The sequence below is a fragment of the Mastigoproctus giganteus genome, chromosome 8 (assembly GCF_048544385.1).
Source record: "Mastigoproctus giganteus isolate SK-2022 chromosome 8, ASM4854438v1, whole genome shotgun sequence".
NCBI classification, from domain to species: domain Eukaryota; kingdom Metazoa; phylum Arthropoda; class Arachnida; order Uropygi; family Thelyphonidae; genus Mastigoproctus; species Mastigoproctus giganteus.
In genome coordinates, this window is record NC_143582.1 from 132,331,794 (window position 1) to 132,355,601 (window position 23,808).

The following is a 23,808-nucleotide window of genomic DNA, read 5'->3' on the forward strand; positions in this document are numbered from 1 at the left end:
TCCACTGCTTAGGCCTCACACCTTTTCTAATGCACTTTGTGAAGAGCCTTGCCAGTTTTTGTGTTATGTCTCTTCCTCCCAATTTTAACAACTCTACAGTAATTTCATCTTCCCCCGGGGCTTTCCGATTCTTCATTTTCTTCAATGCATGTTCTACCTCATCAGGAAGAATATTGGGTATGTCATATGTGTTGCTACTTTGCAATCCATCTTCCCCACTGCTGGCATCATTCCCTCGCTCCTTGTATAATTCTCTATAGTAGTCTTCTGCTATTTGAATTATGCCTTCTCTGCTGTTTATAAGTATGCCATCGCTATTCTTCAGTTTCAGTATCATTTGTCTTTCTGTATTACTTCTCATGGCTGCTGATTTAAATCCTTTGTTTTCCCTTAATGTTTGTTCTACTTCTCTTGTGTTAAATCTTCTTATATCCTCTCTGAGTCTCTTTCTAATGGCTTTGCATAACTCAGTACACTCAATTTTCTCCCTGTCAGTGTTTTTCTTGCTCTTCATTTGTCGTCTTCGGTTCATCATGACAAGTGTTTCCTGACTAATTTTTTTCTTCTTTGGATTTCTTTTTCCCTATAGGTTTCTTGGGCTTTATCACTTTCAGAAAGTTGTAGTATTCCTCGTCGATATCTTGGTCCTGAGCAGTCTGCAGAAGCTCAAACTTGTTCTTAAGTTCCAGTACATACTGCTTTTTCTCCTCCTCTGTTATCTCAAAGACCTTTGTATTATTTACTCTTGTCAGTTTTTTCCTTTCCTTTCCTACATCTAAATCAAGTGTACATCTTACCATTCTGTGATCACTTCCAACATTTACCTTATTCAGGACGGTAACATCATTCACAATATATCTTCTGTTAGTGAGGATGAAGTCGATTTCATTAGTTGTTAATCCATTTGGACTCTTCCATGTCCACTTTCTGTTCACCCTTTTTCTGAAAAAAGTGTTCATTACTGACAGTCCTTGAGATTCTGCAAATTCCACAAGTCTTTAGCTTCTTTTATTTCTTTCATCAATTTAAAAATTTCCTATAGTTCCTCTTTCTGTGCTGTTTTGCCTTTTTCCAACCTTAGCATTGAAGTCCCCCATAATAATAGTGTAGTGGGTTTTCTGCTCATCTAGAAGACTCTCAATTTCGGTGTACATTTCTTCAACCTCTTCATCATCATGGCTCGATGTTGGTGCATAAATCATTATAATCTTTAGACCTCTTAGAAATCTTGAGTATTAGTCTTGACACCCTTGGTGATGTACTTTTGAATTCCAAAATGTTGTTTTTAAAATCTTTATGGACCAGAAACCCAACTCCACCTTCACTCCTTTCACTGTTTCCATTGTTGTACAGCAGATTTCCACTTGATAAACTTATAAGTGATTCATTTCTTCTTCTTTTTTCAGCCAAACCGATGATATTCCAATTCACATTTTCTAATTCCTTTTCCAGCTCTAATATCATTTCTTCACCGATGAGCGATCTTGCATTATAACAGGCCAAGTTCAGTTTCCGTGCATGGCAGCCTGGTCATACCCAGAGATTCTTAGCACCCTCTGCTTCCACTCTGATCCTCTCGCTGCGGTAAGAGGGAGAGTGAAAGCTTCTGGGGACTGAGGGCCATTTCTTTTGTCGTGCTGTCATATGCTGGAGGGTTTGGTCTTTTCCTCTTCATGCTGTCCAGGCGTCTTGAAGAGAACCACTCTACACGTTCGTTGCCACCTAAGGGACGTAACAGGGCTTACCATCGAGAAGGTGTGCATGAGTAGATTTTAGGGAGGCAGGCCAACCGGACTTCTCCTAAATCTTCTGAAATAGAGAGATATTGGATCCATCAGTGTTTTAGGCTGAGTGTCTAAGGCTGTTCCCCTCTAAGGTGGTAAATAGGTAGCTCTAAAGTTCGATTCACTTAGGTTGGCATTAGTTGGATAATTTTGTTACATTTTATAATTAACTTATAACTTCTAGTCACTTGTTGGGCATATATTTTTTTTTCTGTTTAGCTAAGGATATAATTAATTTCATATTTTGATCATTACGGTATGGTATAGCATAATGTATATCTCAAACTTGATAGCATAAAGTATAATTTAAAACTAGATAGTATAAGATATACAGTAAAACTAGATAGTGTAATAGGTATCATTCCATTTAGGAATCTGTTGTCTTGTAGTAATGTCAGTAAATCAATTAAATTGTTTTTAAACGGAAATCATGCCCGAGACTAGAGCAGAAAAGCAACATGCGCAAAATAGCGGGAGTGCTGTGGCTCGGGGGTGAACCAAATGAGACAATTCTCCAACACATCACAGCCTAAAAATATTTGCAACTTGTAAAATGTTTGCAGACTTTTCTGGAACAGTACATGATCTAGCCAAGGAGGATGTTTTTGTTTATGCTAGGTGCAAAGAGTGTCAAGAAATTATGCACTAACTCAGTGTTCTGATGGGCATCTATGAGAGTTTGAAGAGTAGGGTAGATGCTCTCAAAGGAATTAAAATGAGGCCCATTAAGTTCTCAGCTGCCGAACACAATGCCCTCTTGTGCATCAGGCAACACAGTGGCAATCTTCAAAGCAGAATACCCTGGTCCCCCAGGATCTAGTTATTTTCAGTGACTATATTAGCATTAATAAAGGCACATGATGCAAGAAAGCGAGCTTCTATAGCATCAGCCGAAAATAAAAAATAAAAACCTTCTTATTTCACCCATCCACTCGCTCCAAATCTTTGTCTATTTTTGCCTTAAATCAATTTAAGCTATCAACTTCTACAACCACAGATGGAAGTTTGTACCAGCAATCAACCACCCACTGGCTGAAGGCAAACTTCCGCACATCTATCCTACAACAATCTTTCCTCAATTTGAATTTATGCCCTCTCAGGCAATTATTCTGAGCAAGAGGAAGAATCCCATCAGCATTGAGCATGCTCAAACCATTCAAGGCTTTATACACCTCAATCAGATCACCTCGCAGGTGCCTAGTCTCCAGACACCGTAATCTGCAAAATTTAAGCCTTTCTTCGTAAGAGCAACTCTTTGTTCCATTCACTAATCTCCTTCTCTGTACTCGTTCTAGCAGCTCTACATCCTTCTTGATTATCCCTGTGTATAAGGCAATGGTAAGGCCACACCTTGAGTATTGCATACAGGTCTGGAGGCCTCATTTTAGGAAGGAGCTAGAGTTGCTAGAACAAATACAGAGAAGGACAACAAGATTGGTGAGTGGAACAAAGGGTTGGTATTACCAAGAAAGGCTTAAGTTCTGCAAATTGCAGCATCTGGAGATTTGGCACCTGCAAGGTGTGATCTGATTGAAGCGTATAGGGCCTTGAATGGTTTGAGCAAGCTCAATGCTGATGGGATACTTCCATTTGCTCAGACTAAGTACCTGAGGGGGGCATAGTTTAAAATTGAGAAAAGACAGTTGTAGAATAGATGTGCAGAAGTTTGCCTTTAGCCAGTGGTAGTTAATTGCTGGAAGCAATTTCCATTTGTTGTTCTGGAAGTTGATAGCTTAAATAAATTTAGGGCTGAATTAGACAAACATTTGCAGTGACTAGATGGGTGAAATGGAATGGTTTGTGTTTTTTTGGCTGATGCTTTCTTGCATCATATGCCTCAATTAATGCTAATATCATGCACTAATCAGGTAATGTTTAGCTTATGGAACTAATGTTTATGGTTCTGCTAGAAAGAGTATTCTTATAAAATTAAACTACATCTTAGAAACAAATCAAAACTGTTGCACAGATATGCAGTTAATATTTATAGTTTACCATTACATCCAGCCCATAAATACATTTTTGATCAAACATTTTTTTTTAATACAGTTTTATAGTATGAACCAGAGCTGTAATGCTGAATACATTCTACGTTGATATCAATATTTGTAAAATAATAAGAGAAGTTTACCCCAAAATAATAGTAGAACACTTCCATATGATACTCTCCAGCAATTAAAATTAAAAAATCGAAAATTTTATGTTACAGTAAAAAATAATCAATTGAAGACAATTAAAAATAATTAAAAATCAAATGAACACAATTAAAAGTCATTCTAATGCTATTAAAAATTATATATATCAATTAAAAGAAATGTAACGAAAAAAAAATGCAAAATGATTTTCCTTCCTGCAGCTGACAATGCTTTTTTGACCGTATGTTGTGATTACCGGAATGAAAATTACCGAATAGGGGTAAGCCTGAAACTTAAATAGGGATTATTTGTCTTCGCGCATGCTCATAAAAGTCCATTAATCAGAGATTAGAAATGGCCGGCGAACATTAACAAAATTCTCACGTAATTTAATTTTGACACTTTCTGCAATTAATAGTCTGGTATAATTACGTTGGACACTAAGTATTTTGGCCTCCTTAAATAAAAAAGGATGTTTTTCATTAATGGCATGAAAGGCTAATTCTGACGCTGCAGAACAAGAAGCATGAACTGAGGCCGCGTGTTGATTAACATGAAAATTCAGAGGAAACATGAAAATTCAGAAAACATGAAAATTCATGAAAGTTCATGAAAGAAAACATGAAAATTCATGAAAATTAACATGAAAATTCAGAGAAAACTTGGTACGACGGGTTGCAATCACCACAAGAAATGTTGTTAACCAGGTCATTTATTTGCTATCCATATGCAGTCTCGAGTCAGTTTGGTGTGACATAAGTGTATGTTATAGGCCTAATGACTTTGATGAGTATAATAAGAAACTGTACAGGGAAATAGAGTGAGCCAGTAAATTAGAGAGTCTTATAATGGGGTATTTTAATTTCCCAGATATTGACTGGAATTTGTGGGTTGGTCACTCACACACTAGCAAAGCTTTTGTGGATTTATTGGATGATTCTTTTCTACATCAGCATGTTCGGGAGGCAACTAGAGGGAGTAATACTCTTGATCTGATTATCAGTAGTGATTCTTCAGATTCTCCATGCATTAAGAATCTGCAGATAAAGAAACCACTAATTTCACTTCAGCACTGTGCCAATGATCACAGTGTGCTGAAGTGGGATTTACTCAAAGAGGTAACTACCATCAGGGGTAAAGGGAAGGGTTTTTGCTTTCATAAAGGTGACTATGGTGGTCTGAGACAGTATTTAAATTCTATACGGTAGGACGAACTGATGATTTTACCAACAGCAAATTCAACATGGGAAGCATTCAAAGAATTTATCTTGGAAGCTACTAGGCTTTACATACCAACTAAGAAATATTGTTGAAGGTTTAGGCCTAAATAGATGTCAGATGAACTAATGAGACATATGGCAGAGAAGAAAAATGCATGGGATTCATATAAATTAATGGGCGACATGGAAGTGTATGATAGATATAAGCTTGGTTTTTGTAACCAAGTCACAAAGGAGATTAGGCAAGCAAAGGCAGATTATGAGAAATCCTTGGCAAAGGATGCAAAGAAAAACAACAAAGAGTTCTTTCCCTATGTAAACTCTAGAAGGAAAGGGATGAATCAGATTGGTCCGCTGGATATTGATGGTTCAACTGTTGATGATCCTGCTCAGGTGGCTAACAAACAAAATGAGTATTTTGCATCTACATTCACTCATGAGGAGTTATTCGGGGAAGGGAATGCCAGAGGTGAGTTAAACTCTGGCAGTGAGCTAGATGATTTTGTAATAACTGAGAGGAAAGTGGAGGAGAAATTGTTGAAGATAAACATAAAAAAGGCATCCCGGATGGACGGGATCTATCCAGTTATATTAAAGGAGGCAGCAAAGGAAGTAAGCAAACCCTTAGCCATAATTATGAGAGCTTCTTTGGACTCAGGGGAGGTACCCATGGACTGGAGATGTGCAAATGTGACCCCAATTCACAAAGGAGGATCAAAGAGTGACACAAGTAATTGACATATTAGTTTAACGTCTGTTCCAGGAAAATTAATGGAGGCACTGATTAAAGAAGCACTGCAAGATCATCTAGACAAGACTTCAGTTATAGCTTGGACACAGCATGGTTTTGTTAAGGGAAAGTCTTGCTTGACCCATTTGATTGGATAATATGATGTGGTCACAAAGGAACTGTTTGCAGAGAATCACTTTGATATCATATATTTGGATCTTAGAAAGGCTTTTGATACTGTTGCACATGGAAGACTGCTGCACAAATTGGAGCAGTATGGCATTGGAGGCAAATTGCTGCTATGGATAAAGGGATGGTTGAGTGGGAGAAGACAGAGAGTGGTAATCAGTGGACACTGCTCATTGTGGACTAATGTTATTAGTGTAGTTCCTCAGGATTCAGTCTTGGTCCATTGTTGTTTTCTGTGTTTATAAATGATATTTATGATGGTATGTCAAGTTTAATGTCCAAGTTTGTAGAGTTTGCGAAGGTTGGCTGGGTTGTTAAGGACACTAATGACAGTACGCTGCTGAAACAGGATCTAGAAAAGATGAACACATGGGCTGAGAGGTGGAAAATGAAGTTTAACATTAACAAATGTAATGTACTATATATGGTAAGCTGTAACCCCAGAGTGACGTATCAACTCTGTAGTACTACACTGACAGTGGTAGAGAATGAAAAGGACCTGCGGGTAATTGTGCAAGCAAATATGAAATTTTTTGAGCAGTGCAGATGGTCTGCAAGAGTAGCTCATAGTGTCTTGTCAATGATATACAGGAATTTTTCTAGCATGTATAAGGAGGTGATTATCCCCTTATATAAGTCAATGGTCAGGCCACACCTTGAGTACTATATACAGGTCTGGAGGCCTCATTTTAAGAAGGATGTAGAGCTGTTGGAATGAGTACAGAGAAGGGCAACAAGATTAGTGAATGGAACAAAGGGTTGCTCTTACGAAGAAAGGCTTAAATTTTGCAAATTACAGTGTCTGGAGACTAGGCACCTGCGAGGTGATCTGATTGAGGAGTACAAAGCCTTGAATGGTTTGAGCATGCTCAATGCTGATGGAAATTTTCCTCTGGCTCAGAATAATCACCTTAGAGGGCATAAATTCAAATTGTGTAAAGACAGAGGTAGAATAGATGTGTCGAAGTTTGGGTTTAGCCAGCGGGTAGTGGTTGGTGGAACAGACTTCCATCCTTTGTTGTGGAAGTTGATAGCCCAAATAAATTTAAGGCTGAGCTGGACAGGTATTTGGAACGAATAAGGGATGAAATGGTAGCGGTTTTTTTTTTTTTTTTTTTTGGCTGATGCTGCATAAGCTTGCTTTCTTGCATCACATGCCTCTACTAATGCTAATGCTAAAGTAATGCTTGCCCTTACCTCAACAATTCTTGTTTGTTACCACAACAGTCAATGTTGGCAAGATGTTCTGAGAATAGCAGTGTTTCAAATGAGCAGGATGTGATAGATAGTGAAAAAAGCCTAAATAACTTCAAGGGGGTGTGTATGTGCATAGTAAATAATAGAAGAATACTTAGTCTTAACTATATCTACAGTAATTTCAGGAGTGTTTTCAATAAAGTGGCTAAATTTGAACTCGTGGTTAGGACATGTAATGCTGCCATAATAGGGCTAACAGAAGCATGGTATTCCCCTCGGAAGTTGGGGATGACAAGTTTCACTATGGTATATATATATATATAATGTATTTAGGAAAGACAAGGAAGATAAGAGGGGTGGTGATGGTGTCATCATGCTTATCAAAAGCAGCCTGAATCCAAAAGAACTTTTTCTGAGGCTGAAGTTATGTCTGCCAGCATAGAATCTGTGTGGTGTGAATTACCTGGAAGCAAAGGTATAATGAGATTGGGAGTAATATACAGACCAGAAGAATGTGATAAGAGTCTTTACATGCAAATGGAATGATAAAGCAGGCATGAATGTCTTATTATGGGTGACTTCATTGTGCTCCAGAATGATTGGAATAAGTGGGAGGGAACTCACCTTTGGAAAAAAATTTTGTAAATAAACTAGATGATTATTATTTGTACCAGCATGTCAGAGATAATACTGTGAGTGAGAATATTCTTGACCTCATCATTACTCATGAATTAGATGACATCACAAGGCTTAAAATACAAGAACCATTGACAGATCACGGAGTTGTCAGTTGGAAGATAAAGAAAGATGTATTAGGTAAAGGATGTACAGGTAAAGGCATGAGTAATTGGGAACTCTGACAGTTTACGTATCTTTATGGCATCTGTTAAATGGGTGGATCGCAAAGTGATGGTGAATACACTTGAATTATGGAATACCTTTAAAGCAAAAATCACAGAAGTCATGAATGTATACAAGCCATTAAGAAAATATTGCAGGAGGTGGATCTCGAAATGGATGAATGCAGAGCTGACCAGTTAAATAGTACAGAAAAAAAAAAAAAACATGGAACAGTTACATATGAATAGAACTGAAACCTAAAAATAGCTACTAGTTGATTTAAAATAGTACCATAGATAAAGTTAGAGGCCAAGGCTGCATATCAGAAAGCGCTGGCCAAGAGGACAAAGAATGAGGACAAGGAATTTTTCATGTATGTAAATAAAAGGAAGAAAAAAGTGAATTAGATTGGACCTTGTGTACCTGGGATGTTACGACGTTATAGATGAATTGAACAGGTACTTTGCATCTGTCTTTACTGAAGAAAGACCCTTCATGATGAGAAGGAGCCATGCAAGTGAGGCTGGGTCATATGAAATTAGTGATTTCAAAATTATGGATGATGATTTAGTAAAAAAACCATTGAGCATAAAGGCAAATAAAGTTCCGGGAGTCAGTGGCATATACCCAGTAATTTTGTAAGAGGGATTGTATTGAACCATTGAAATTAATTATGAGGGCATCTTTGGCCTTGGGAGGTTTTACTTTGGATTGGAGGTGCCAATGTATCACCAATTCATAAAAGCGATTCTAAGAGCAAAGTTAGTTTCTACAGACTGGTAAGTCTGACTTCTGTGGTAGGAAAATTCTTAGGTACAATGATTAAGAGCAGAATTATGGCATTATGAATAACACACAACGTGGTTTTGTTAAGGGATAACTTAGTAAGCTATTTTGACAGTTACTCATGAGCTGGATGTTACTCATGAATTTGATTCATGAGTAACATCAAATTCATGAGTAACTATTTGACAGTTACTCATGAATTTAACAGTTTATTTGGATTTTAGCAAGGCATATGAGTTAGTCCCTAATGAGAGATTATTGTATAAGCTGGAAAATGTTGGGATTACTGGAAAAATCCTAAGATGTATTGCTGGGTGGCTGAAGGCAGGGGTAGTGATTAATAGATATTCTTCAGACTGATGTAAAGTCAGGAGTGGGGTCCCCCAGGGGATTTTGCCACCATTGTTTTTGATTTTCGTAAATGACATTGACAATGGGATAGAAGGCTTGATGTCAAAATTTGCAGATGATCTAAAGATTGTTAGAGTAGTTAATGATCAGTACCAAGCACCGCTCCTTCAGAATGTCTTGAACCAGATGCAAGAATGGTCAGAAAACTGACAGCTATGTTTTAATGCAACAAAATGCAAGGTCTACACCTGGGGAATAGCAACCCCAAAATAAATTGCACACTTGGTGGAATTAAAAACAGTAGAGGAAGAAAGTGATCTCATAGTTATAATATGGATAAATATGAAGTTTTCTGAACAGTGTAAACAGCCAGCCAGGAAAGCCCATGGTGTTCTAAAGATGATATATCACACATTATCCTGTAAAGGTACAGAGGTCATAGTACCACTATAAGGCAATTATAAGACCACGTTTGGAATACTGTGTTCAAGTATGGAGACCTCATCTGAAAAAAAAAGACATTGATTTTGTTGAAAGGGTCCAAAGACAGTTAACTCGCATGGTGAGATCTGCAAATGGACAACCATATGAGGAAAGACTCTGAATATGTGGGCTACAGAGCTTGGCAATCAGGCACCTGAGAGAGGTTTATAAGGCTCTGAGAAGGCTTATTAAAATGAGAAAAGAAGGAATTTTCACTGTTATAGAGAATTCCAGAACTCACGGACATAAATTTAAATTACTGGAGAAGAAGTTTAGACTAGGTTGTAGGAAGCATTCTTTTAGTCAGCAAGTCGTTGATTGCCAGAACATGTTGCTTTCACGGGTGGTTGAGGTTGATAGTTTAAATAAATTCAAAAGTCAACTGGGTGCAGTTGGTGCATCTAAACCTTAGGTTGGGAATTTGAAGGTGCTTGTTAACATTTTCGCCAATACAACACCGAGTTACCTGTGTGAGGAGGGAAGAAAATAATTTATATTTTCTTATCTACTTTTTTCTTTTTTGGCCAGCACAGAAAAAGCCTCTGGCTTCCTTGCAATGTATGACTATTACTATATTTGCTGTCCATCTTCAAACTCACAGAAACAACTTTTCTTCTTCCTCATTTATCCCTCCAATTTTAGCTTTCTAGAACAACCTTCCTTCACATATATTTCCTAAAAATTACAATGTATAGAAATTCAAGTTTAATGTTAACAATAATTATCTTCTGCCTTCCTAACCTGACAGGTGCCCAACTTTATTTTTAATTTCCTGAGAATGTTTAGGGTTTTTTTGAATTCCACTTGAAACAGTGCCAATCTATCATCTCTTCTTAATAGATTTCAATATTTATTTTATGTACTTTACTTTTTAAGTTTTAATAAAAAATTTTAATTTTAAAACATGCTATGCAGTTTACACCTTTTATTTAAAAAAATTCATTTTGCAGAAAATTGCAAAAAAAAAAAATGTTTTAGACATAAAATAAATAGATCATTTCCTTAGTCTCTTCCATTTTTGAGTTTAAGGGACTGTTGAATATACAAAAGTTCAAAGATGTTTATGCACATAAATTTCATCTTATTAAATATTAATATATTAAAAAAACATATTATATATTTGTTATTATTAGTTACTTCAGTTTTCATGCTAATTTCAAATTTGTTAAGCTTCAAGTGGAAAATAGTTTAGAAATTATTTTCATTTTCCTAAAACTGCATCAGCACTTGTTTGGTACCATGCAACTCTTCAAACAAAGAGCCAAATAGTTGCATAGGCTGGCAGGTTACTTGACAGGGTCTTGTCAGTAATTTCCCTATGAAAATCATAAAAAATCACTTCAGAACTTTTGCAGTAAATGTTTGACTATATTTAGGAACTTAGAAAACATTTCTGTTTTTTAATCATTGTTTAATGGGTCATTTGTCAGATGATCCACCCACTGCTAGAATAATGACACTGTAATGCTGCTAATCAGTATCATGGCATGAACATCCTTGTATTGTTTTGCAACACTTAAAAATCAATGGCTACCTTAGAAAATGTTTTACTAAAATATTTTCTAAGGTAAGTATTTTCATCCTTTCTGCAGAGTCCAGTAAGTAACACCCTTATGATTTGGAAGAAATCTACTTTATTCAACTAAATGCATACAGAAAAGTTCTGGCTTACATACTTTGGTTTGATTTATATGATACACCTATTTATGCATATCTGTCATATGCATACTACACATATGGGGCAGTTTGTATTTTATTTGAACAACCTTTATATATTACTATGACATCTATCTATTTATTTATTTATTATTATTTTATTATTTATTTTTTTTTTTTTTCGTTTTTTTTCTATGACATGGTAAAACTTTGGCTTATTTGTGATTTTACAGATTCAGAAGTATCAGAAGAAGGCTCAAACTTTAGTACAGGTCAATCCCAGGTATGATTAATTCATTGATTATTTTCATTACACTTCTGATTAAAATAACCTTGTATAAAGTCTGCATAAAATTTCCTTATGATATTGCTAGTTCCTTTCCTTTGCTAAATTTCCTTTGCTAGTTTTTGACAGCTTATAGTTCCGTACCACAAGCAAATTTTTAAATTAAATAAAATATAGTACATCAATGTAAATCAACTAATTTTGGGACATAACCTTTGCTGAATTTAAAAAATCCTAGATTTCTGGGCCTAATACTATCCAGCTCTGCTGGTTGCCAAGTGCATCACTGTGAAATCCGAAAATTTGCTGCTGCTACACACTCTGAGACTAAGTTCCCCCAAGTGCTTGTTAGACCCATGTGCCTTGTCCATTTTAAAGGTTAAAGTTTTGTGTTCTCTTTTCATGGCATTTCAGACAGAAAACAACTGAGAATAAATTTATTTTCTGTCCGAGATTGACTAGTTTTCAGGGAAAAAAAAAACATTTTTGAATTCCAAAGAATAAAGTTAATAAGAATATAAAACATTCACCTAGGAATAACAATGACATAAATGAATTTCTCACCATGACAGCATTGTAATAATCAGCCTACAGGTAAGGCCCCCTCTCAATGGGGGCCCTCCCAGTGATGCTGCTGGTCCTCCAGATTAGTATCACTGGGATCCATTGCTCACAGCCTAGGTTCCAGGTTAACACCAATGGAATCTGGCATTCACCAAACCACTTTGGCTCCTGCTTTAACAAAACAGGTGGTCCTGGATGGCCTGGCTAGGATCACTTGGCCAGTGGGTTTACCTTCAATAGTCAACCATGTCAATGCCATGCCTCTACCCTCATGGTCCGGGGGATATGATTCAGGCTGGCGGTGGTGTGGGTATAGTGCCTGGGTAATCCTGGCATCCCACTTCCGAGCGTTTATTGCTTGCCGGGTAGTGAGCATCCCTTTAGGCTCTGTGGTAGGTGGGGAGTCCAGGCATTGAACCAAATTAAAAATTATATGAATCCTGATAAACTTATTTCTTCAGGGGCCACAACACGGTCTCTATCGGCAAATACAGACGGATAGACAGATAAAGCTAATGACGCAAAGAGACCCAGAAATGAAATACCATCAGGGCCTATCCCAAGATTTTTAATCATGCATTCTAAAAGTGAAAAACTTATTGGGAAAATGTTGCCCTTTTTTATACAGAAAGGTTTAGAGGAGTTAGCAGGTTCTCCAAAATCAGGTAATAAGTGTCGTTCTGGGGCTTTTAATTGAAACCAAAAATGACAGGAATTCTAAGCAGCTACCCCGAGCAACATCAATCAGAGGAATACCAATTATTATAACACCACACAGAACACTCAATTCACCCAGAAGTGTCATTTCGGAGTGTGACCTACTCAAGGTTACTTGAGGAGGAAATCTGCTCTGAACTAAAACCACAGGGAGTGATTGCAGTTTAAAGAATTTCTGAATGTAGGAATGGGAAACTTGTTCCCATTAGAAAGATCATTAGCATTAGTAAAGGCATACGATGCAAGAAAGCAAGCTTATGCAACATCAGCCAAAAAAACCCATCCCATTTCATCCCTCCATTCGTTCCAAATGCCTGTCCAGCTCAGCCTTAAATTTATTTAGGCTATTAGCTTTCACAACAAAAGATGGAGGCCTGTTCCACCAATCAACTACCCGCTGGCTAAAGGCAAATTTCCGCACAACTATTCTACAACTATCTTACCTCAATTTGAAACTATGCCCCCTCAGGTTCTTAGTCTGAACAAGACAAAGAATCCCATCAGCATTCAGCTTGCTCAACCCATTCAAGACCTTATACACCTCAATCAGATCACCTCGCAGGTGCCTACTCTCCATGCGCTGCAATTTTCAGAACTTAAGACTTTCTTGGTAAGAGCCCCTTTGTTCCCTTCACCAATCTTGTTGCCCTTCTTTGTACTCATTCTAGCAACTCTACATCCTTCCTAAAATGGGGCATCCAGACATGTACATAGTACTCTAGGTGTAGCCTGACCATTGCCTTGTACAATGGGATTATCACCGCCCTGTCCCTGCTATCAAAATTCCTATATATCATTGACAAGACTCCATAACCTGCCCTCGTAGCCCATCTGCACTGCTCAGCGAACTTCATATTTGGCTTAAAATTATGCCCCCCCCCCCCCTCCAGGTCTTTTTCACTCTCTGAGTGTAATACCACCCAGTCGGTATGTTTCTCTGAGTGTAATACACTCCACTTCTCTGAGTGTAATACCACCCAGTTGGTATGTTTCTCTTCGGTTATTGCTACGCATATGCAGTACTTTGCATTTGTCAATGTTAAACTCCAGTTGCCACTTCTCAGCCCATTTTCCCAATTTATCTAGATCCAGTTGGAGTAGCATACTGTCATTACAGTCGTTAACAACCCTGCCAACCTTTGTACTGCAAACTTGGACATTAAACCTGATATACCTTCATCAGTATCTCTGATGAATATGCAGAACAACAATGGGCCCAACACTGAATCCCTGAACCCTGGGGAATTCCGCTAATAACATTTGTCCACAAAGAGCAGTGTCCATTGATTACCACTCTCTGTTGTCTCCCACTCAACCATCAATTTATCCATTGTAGCAGCTTACCCTTGATGCCATACCTCTCCAATTTGTACAGCAGGCTTCCATGTGCAACAGTATCAAAAGCTTTCCTGAACTCCAAGTATATGATATCAAAATTATTTTTGGCATTCAGTTCCTTTGCGATCACATCATAGTAACCAATCAAATTGGTCAGGCAAAACCTCCCTTTAACAAACCCATGCTGTGTCTTAACGATTACTGCAGTCTTGTCTAGATGATCCTGCAATGCTTCTTTAACCAGTGATTACATTATTTTCCCCGGAACACAAGTTAAACTAACAGGTCTGTAGTTACTTCTGTCACCTTTTGAACCTACTTCGTGAATTGGTGATACATTTGCACATCTCCAGTCCACGGGAACCTCCCCGTGGACCTCCCCTTGGACTTCGGAAGTCTGTATCGCCAAACAGACTTCCTGAGTCCAAGGAAGCTCTCATAATTATGACTAAGGGTTTGCTTACTTCCTTTGCTGCCTCCTTTAATATAACTGGATAGATTCCGTTCACCCCAGGTACCTTCCTTATGTTTAACTTCAACAATTTCTCCTCCACTTTGCTCTCAGTTATTACAAAATCACTTAGCTCCCTGTTAGTGTTTGATAAACTTCTAGCACTCCTCTCATTGAATAATTCCTCATGTGTGTATGTAGATGCAAAATACTCATTCAGTTTATCAGCTACCCGAGCAGGATCATCAATAGTCAACCCATCTATGTTAAGTGGTCCAATATGATTCATCCCTTTTCTTCTAGAGTTTACATAAGTAAAGAACTCCTTGCTATTTTTCTTTGCATCCTTTGCCAAAGATTTCTCATAATCTGCTTTTGCCTGCCTATCCTCCTTTGTGACTTGATTACCGACTAGTTTATACCTGCCATAGGATTCTGTGTCACCTGATACTTTATATGCATCCCATACATTCTTCTTCTCTGCTACTAGCCTCATTAATTCATCTGACATCCATTTAGGCCTAAACCTTGAACAGTATTTCTTAGTTGGAATGAAAAGCCTAGTAGCCTCCAAAATTAAGTCCCTGAAGGCTTCCCATTTAGAATTCACTGTTGGTAACATCATCAGTTGATCCCACTGTACAGAATTTAAAAACTGTCTGAGACCTCAGTAGTCACCTTTGCAAAAGCAAAAGCCCTTCCCTTTAGCCTTGATGGTAGTTACATCTTTAAATAATTCCCACATCAATACAGTGTGATTACTGTTGCCCAGTGGTTCCTTTATCTGCAGATTCTTAATGCATGAAAACTCACTACTGATAATCAGATAAAGAGTATTACTCCCTCTGATTGCCTCTCGAACATGTTGCTGTAGAAAACAGTCATCCGATAAATCCACAAAAGTTTTGCTAGTGTGCGAGTGACCAACCCAGAAGTTCCAGTCAATATCTGGAAAGTTAAAATCTCCCATTATAAGACATTCTGATTTACTGGCCCACTCTATTTCTCTGCACAATTGCTCATTATACTCATCAGATTCATTAGGCCTAAAACACACACCTGCTTTCATTTTTCCTTTCCCAGTGCTTCTTTCACTCCAAACAGACTCAATACTGCATTGTCCACCAGCATCAATTGGATGCACTTCCTTAGATTTTATGTTAACAGCATAACAGAAGGGAGGAGGTTGTAGCACCTCCTCCCTTCCTATTCTGTCTATCCTTCCTATACACATTGTACTCCCCACATCATCCTTACATTTTATTCACTGACATCTCCTAATGAAATCAAAACTGGTTATATTAGTTAGGCCCGGTACATCCATATGTTTCCTAAATCCTCTAAGGTGCTTTAAGTGCGAGAAATATGGACGCTCGTGAATGGCATGTCATGGAGCCCTTGCATACGCTAGATGTGGTGGAAAGGACCACAAAACAACATCATATTCAGCTGAAAAACTGACCTGCATTAACTGCCAAGAAGGACACCCAGCTTACTCATGGCATGCCAGAGGTGGAAAGAAGAAAAAGAAATTTGACTTAAGGCAGAGCTGAACATATCCTATCTGAAGACAAGGAAAGCAGTGAAACCTATAAATATAAACAAACATACCTATGCCCAAAAGGTAGCAGGGAGATGTTCCATTGGAACCCAAACAGAAATAGCTTTAAGACCACAAGAGTCATTCACTCCCATTGCACACTACCTGTTTAAGCCAAAACAAAGTGGTAAAGAAATTAAAAAAAAAAACCTATAATGACACTGACTGGTAATATAAGAAATAATGAAAGTAGAAGTTAAGGAGGTACAGGATGAATCTGTCCTGGAACTCTTTGTGGAAGAAGAAATGGATACAGGCCAACGCATATTCTTCCCAAAGAGAGATAAATCCAGGACTGAGAAAACAAAGCCCTCAGCCCTTCAAAAGCCACCAGATGGACCAAATAAATCTTAATAATGGTCACATTCAAATTCTTATAATGGAACTGCTGGGGATTTTGTCAAAATAATGATGATATCACGGCCCTTCTTATTTAAAAGCAAATGAGGACCCTTATTTGCGTGATTGTTTAATTATGTGCAAAAACAGACCGGAGTTGGGCCTGCCCACAGAGGAATCATCCTTGTGGGTAACCTACCCCCTTCCAGCCTATGCCACTAAACACAGCTTAGAGGTTGTAGCAGTTCATCTTTCAGTAGGGTTCCTCCTAACTGTTTGTTCCATATATTTGCCACCTGGGAATAACATCTCCCAGGACACCCTTGATGATCTCATTAAGCAATTGCCACTCCCTTTTCTATTATTAGGGGATTTCAATGGACACAATACTCTGTGGGGTGGCTGACATCAATAGGAGGGGGTGGAATTATCAAGCATAGCTTGAATACAATAATCTGGCACTTCTAAATGTGGGCTCTAACACCTTCTTCCACATGGCTACCCATGCATTTACTGCAATAGATCACTCTATATGCTTCTCATCACTTCTTCCTCTTTGTATATGAAAGTGGATAATAACCTTTACGGTAGTGATCACTTTCCTGTGTTATCCACCCTTTCCAATTGGGAGACAATGCCGCCCATCTAAGATACCACGGTGGAAGCTTGATCATGCTAACCAGATTGCCTTCAAACATTTGGCAACATTTAATACCATCACAGTCAGCCAGGAGCCAATTAATGATGCAGTTATGTACATCACAGAAAGAGTCATCCAAGCAGAGGCAATTGCAATTCCGAAGGCTTCAACCAGTTTCCATTGATCGAAACCATGGTGGAAATAATAGCCTCTTCAAACGTGCACACGTTACAGCTCATTATGTTAGACATCAGAGTCAGAAGGAACTTTAGATCTGCTTCACTTCTTCTACCTCTCAGACAACGTCTGGGATGAAGTCTGGAAAATGAAGGGCAGATACACATCATACAATACATCGCTCCTAGAACCAAATGGATGTGCAATTGCAAATCCAACTGCAATAGCAAACAACACTCTAAGGGAGGCATTTGCCAAAATGTCTGCTAAAACATCATAAAAATGCTAAAACCCACTGTTCCTGGCCCTGAAACAGAAAATTAAAAGGATGCCTTTGAAGTTGTCTTCAAATAATTGTTAGGCACACAATCAACTATTTACAGAACGTGATTTAAAAACGGCCCTATCTCTATCCAGGGCAAGTGCTGTTGGGCCAGATGACATCCATTATGAGATGGTTAAACATCTTCCATCTGAATCTGTGGATCAGCTGCTGTGTCTGTACAACAGAATATATCGCATATGTAATGCAGTAAGGCCACATCTCGAATTTTTAATGAAAACTGAGTTATTGAGTTAACCGTCTAACGTCTTTTAATCCAAAAGTGCCCTGTTATATATAAAATAATATTTATGGCCATAATGCCTTAAATTTAAGAATGATAATTATTGTCATTCTTAAATCTAAGGCATTATGGCCATAGATGAATACCCAAAATAAAACAGTCAATGCAGTACGGCCTTATCTCAAATTTTTCGAAAGTAGAAATAATCTACAATAATTTTAGTAATCATGTTTTAAAACTTAGATTTCAATGAAATATGGTCACTGAACTTGGAACTGTAACTTAATTACATACTTTTTTTATCGTGAACAATTAGATTCAAATCACTGCTGTGTAAAATATGTAATTTTGGACATGTGGCCCTACTGCATTACATGTGCGATATCATGAAGAGCAGTTTCTGGATCCCTGACATAAAGCAATTGTTCTTGCATTCCCTAAGCCAGGAAAGGATCCCAAAATTCCCAATAATTACCATTCCATTGCTTTGAAGATCCTGGAAAGGATGGTCAATGCATGCCTGATGTTAGAAAAAAATTACCTCTTTTCCAAAGTGCAATATAGCTTCCGAAGGAACTCAACACTTGACCATCTAATAAGACTGGAAACATCTATTCAAGATATGTTCCTGAAACACGAGCACCAGGTGTCAATTTTCTTTGGTATGGAAAAAGTGCAAGACACAGCTTGGAGATTTGATTTAAACGATATCTATAACCTTGGCCTTGGCGTCATCTAGTCCTTTTTATTAAACCGCTCCTTCCGAGTTTGTGTTGGGTCCATTCTCTCTCATCCTTTTTGCCAAGAAGAAGGAGTTCCACAAGGATCAGTGTTATGCTTTTTACTATCAAAGTTAATTATATTACTGAACAACTTCCTCGAACTGTAAACAGTGCACCCTTCGTTGATGACTTTACCATCTTTTCACAATCATGTAATATGAGGGTCATTGAAAGGCAATTGCAACACGCTGTTGACCACTTCATCTCTTGGGCAATGGCTAATGGTTTCAGATTCTCTCCTCAGAAAACTGTCTGCATACACTTTTGTTGCAAACGGAATTTTCACCCTTAACCAGAACTCAAACTTGGACAAAACACCCAAGACAAAATTCTTGGGCCTTATATTTGATTATAAGTTGACATTCCTTCCACATATCCATCAATACCAGACAAAGTGCACAAGGGAACTGAATCTCCTACGTGCTATCTTGTCAAATAAGTGGGCAGCAGACCGTTGCACTTCATTCTGCCTCTATCGTGCACTTGTTTGATCCAAATTAGTCTGTGGGTCCCAAGTGTACTCTTCAGCAAGAAACAGCGTATACAATAGCTAGGCGCAGTTCATCATCAAGCCATCCACACTGCTACTGGAGCATTTCGAACATCCCTGTCCAAATTTTCTACGTCGAAGCATATTTTAACGACAAAAGCAATTTTCATTAAAATATGCTTTCAAACTAAAATCGCTGCCATACAATCCTACATGGATTGTATGGCAGGGATTCCCATAGTGGCTCGTTTTCCGAGCCACTGTGGGAAGCTCTTTATAACACCTGTTAGACTGCCAACTGTCCCTTTTGGTATTCGTGTCCAAGAGCTACTCAGACAGCGTAATATCGTGGTGGACAGTGTTGCCCAGTCACCAAGGCAAATAATAAATAATTCCACCCTGGCATGCTCGCATACCATACTGCAATTTCTCCATTAAAAATTAGGGTAAGGTGATCACCCCATCTTCAGTCTACCAACAACTCTATGCTGCACACTGAGCTGAATACTATGATGTCTTGCCTGCCTTCATTGATGACTCAGAGTCATCTGTCGGATCTGCTGCTACCTTCCCAGATAAATCTATATCTCAGAAGCTTCCCCACGGATACAGCATATATATGGTGCCTCCGTAGCCAGGTGGGTAGGAGCAGCAGTGCATAGCACATGCTTCTTGATTAGACAGGGGTTTGAGCCCATGATCAACAAATATGGAGGATACGGAAATGTCAGGGAATGACCACCACATGTCCCCAGAGCAATATGGCCTTAGACGCTAATGCTCCTAAAAACCAAATAACAACAACAACAGCATATATACAGCTGAATTGTATGCTATAGAACTAGCCTTGGACCACATTAAAACCCACAAGTACCAAAGATGTATGGCGTATACTGACTCTTTAAGTGTACTATAAGCTTTATCAGGGATAAGATGCAATTCTCATCCATACCTGGGGGGGGGGGTTCTGAATGTTCTTTCGCCATCCATTTCTGCTGGATCCCAAGCCACATTGGGCTCAAGGGTAACGAACTAGCTGATGCTGCAGCTATGTCACTGCAACCCCACAACAACAATAGCCTGTCAGTCCCCCCATACAGACTACAGGCAGCTAATACATTCTACATTACTTTCCCAATGGCAACAATCTTGGTTGTTGCCATTGGGAAAGTAACGTAGACAACGAACATGGGCAGGTTATGAACAAGCTGTATTAGATAAAGCCTGTAATCCAACACTGGCAGGCCCCGGGTGCCAAGCAAATTTGAGGTCAAGCGTTTCTGGTGCAAATCAAATAGTGATCTTTCTCAGAGATAAAAGTTCTTTTTAAGTTATATTGTTTTCTATCAGCAGTTCATTTACTATAAATCAGTTGTACATTTGTAAAGTATCAAGTAAGAACAAAGAAAGGAAATTCATCTTTCTTTTTTGTTATATATATTACATTCTTTACTAACAACTAACCCTTCTAACTGCTTGGCCTCCTTGTGGCACTGCCTCCTTGTGGTGGGCTTGGAAACCTTGGCAGAAAGGTCCTCTTGCCAAGGGCGAAAAGGAGCAAACATGACAAATACAGACCATATTGACATGGAAAACGACAACCCAAAGAGATTGAAGACTGATCAGATGGAGCAACCCTGCCCATCTTTCTTAATATTCACTCTCTCTCTCTCTCTTAGTAACCAGCCTATGAGTAAATTGTCTCCCTTTGTTATACAGAAACATATGGAGGGTATTACAGGATATCCCAAGATGGTGAAGAGACAGCAATCAGGAGACTTACTTATAGAAACCATGAATCAAAGACATTCTGAAAAGATTTTACAACAATAAGCTTTGCTGGAATTCTTGTGAAAATATCTCCTCACGCAACCCTAAATTCATCTAAGGATGTCATATCGAGTTGGAATTTATTAAATGTCACCAAGGAAGAAATAACCCAAGAACTGCAGGGACAGAACATAATTGAAGTGAAAAGAATAATGATTAAAAAAAATAATCAACTGGCACCTACCAGAAATATTATTCTTACCTTCAATACGCCAAACTTACCCTCCTCTGTAAAAGCAATTTTGTCACATTTGCCCATACATTCCCAACCCTTTAAGATGTTATAAATGCCAAAAGTATACAGGCATACCTCGGTTAACGTTACCTCTGATAACGAAGCTTCGATATAACGAAGTCGGCAATTTCAAGCCTCATTTAACATAAAAAAAAATATATTCCAGTTCAATCACCTGAAATCTAAACAAACTGAAGAAATTACGAAAACCTTTGGGGCTTCTCGTGGTTGGTTCGAGAAATTTAAAAAACGGGCCAGGATTCATAGTGTAAAATTAACAGGAGAAGCTGCAAATAAGTTTCCAGAAAAACTAAAGGAAATCATTGAACGTCAAAATTTTCCAAATTTGGTGTTCAATGTTGACGAAAGCGGTTTGTTCTGGAAACGGCTACCAACAAAAAGCTTCATTTCTATTGAAGCAAAATCAGCTGCTGGGTTCAAAGCAGCCAAAGACCGTTTAACGTTACTCTTTGGATCAAATACCTCTGGCGATTATAAATTAAAATTGTTATTAGTTTACCATTCAGAAAATCCGAGGGCGTTAAAAGGTAACATAAAAATGAATTTACCTGTAATATGGAAAGCAAACAGAAAAGCGTGGGTTACCAAGGAGTTATTTACTGATTGGTTTGTTAACCACTTTTGTCCTGAAGTAAAACGGTATTGTCAAAAAAAAACAACTTTGAAGAAAAAGCTCTTTTGTTGTTAGACGATGCTCCGGGACATCCTACTGATCTTCACACGTTGGACACATGCATTCCTGTCAAAGTTGTGTTTCTTCCAGCAAACACAACTTCCCTGATTCAACCATTGGATCAGGGAGTAATAGCATCATTTAAAGCTTATTATCTGCGTCGAACATTAAGCAGTTTAACTGAACTAGAGGATAAAGAGAAAATGACAGTTAAAACTTTTTGGAAAAACTACACCATTAAAAACGCAATTGAAAACATTGATAGTTCTTGGAAAGAAATCACTAAGAAATGCTTAAATGGAGTTTGGCGCAAAATATGGCCAGAAGTTGTACTAGAAGAAGAAAATAACATCCAAGAAATTAGAAATGAAGTTATCCAGATGGCTCAATCAATAGGTTTCGAAAATGTCGATGAAGAGGATGTTAGAAATTTATTGAATGCAGAAGATGATGGTTTTTCAGTGGAAGACTTAGAAAACCTTGTTAGCAACGAAGACAAAGATAATGAAGACGAGGTTAAAGAAGTTCCTGCCGAAAAAGTGTTAACAACCAAAGATTTAAAAAGGTGCTTAAATGACATTGAAAACGTTTTAAATTTTTTTAGTGAAAATGATCCTGATTTAGGAAGAAGTGTTATTGTTAAGCGATCAGTGTTAAATGCAATAACTCCGTATAGGCAATTGTTAAAAGAAAGAGAAAAAGAGCATAAACAACAACTTTAGACTCGTATTTTAAAATGTGATTTCACTTTGTATGCAAGTTGACTGTTTATTTAATAAAACTTTTCTTTGTTCGAAAAAAAAGCTTTCATTTTCTTTACGTAGGAACGTATCCCTATTCTGGCCATAGTATTTTTACCTCTGAAAACGAAGTTTCGCTTAACGAAGTAATTTCGTAGAACGCATCCTATTCGTTATTCGAGGTATGCCTGTATACATTCTCAAACTGTATGTACAGGAATTCCTGTCTGCCCCAACTGTGGGTCCTCAGACCACATACAAAATGACTGTACAGCTACAAAAATGCCATGTCCAAATTGCAAAGGTGACCATCTTGCATATTCCAAGACATGTGAAAAGTGGAAAACCGAGAAAAAAATAGTAATATACAATGTTGAAAACAAAGTCAGTAACCAAGAAGCAAGAAAACTAGTTGCATCAACTATAAACCAAAATATTCCCAACCCTTTAAGATGTTATAAATGCCAAAAGTTAAGATGTTATAAATACCAAATAAGAAATATTGTTCAAGGTTAGGCCAAAATGGATGTCAGATGAACTAATGAGGCATATGGCAGAGAAGAAAAATGCATGGGATACTTACAAATTAACACATGACACAGAAGCCTATGATAGATACAAGTTGATATGCAACCATGTTACAAAGGAGGTTAGGCAGGCGAAGGCAGATTACGAGAAATCCTTGGCAAGGAATGCAAAGAAAAACAGCAAAGAGTTCTTTACTTATGTAAACTCTAGAAGGAAGGGCATGAATCAGATTGGTCCACTTGATATTGATGGGTCAACTGTTGATGATCCTGCTCAGGTAGCTAACAAAGTAAATGAATATTTTGCATCGACATTCACACATGAGGAGTTATTCAGCTAGGGGAATGCCAGAGGTGTATTCAACTCTAGCAGTAAGCTACAGAATCTTGAAATAACTGGGAGTAAAGTGGAGGAGAAATTGTTGAAGATAAACACAAGAAAGGCACCCGGGGTGGATGGG

At 38.0% G+C, this 23,808-nt stretch overlaps 1 protein-coding gene across 2 annotated transcripts in view; it reads left to right on the forward strand.

Moving 5' to 3' along the window:
- The window catches only part of LOC150081824 (ATP-binding cassette sub-family C member 8-like), a 1,084,700-nt gene that overhangs the window by 1,017,900 nt on the left and 42,992 nt on the right, over nt 1-23,808 (forward strand). For both annotated transcript variants that reach the window (XM_090378918.1, XM_090378919.1), the window contains one exon: nt 11,605-11,654. In XM_090378918.1, coding sequence (XP_090235044.1) covers nt 11,605-11,654 — 50 coding nt within the window. The remainder of the gene's footprint in view (nt 1-11,604; nt 11,655-23,808) is intronic.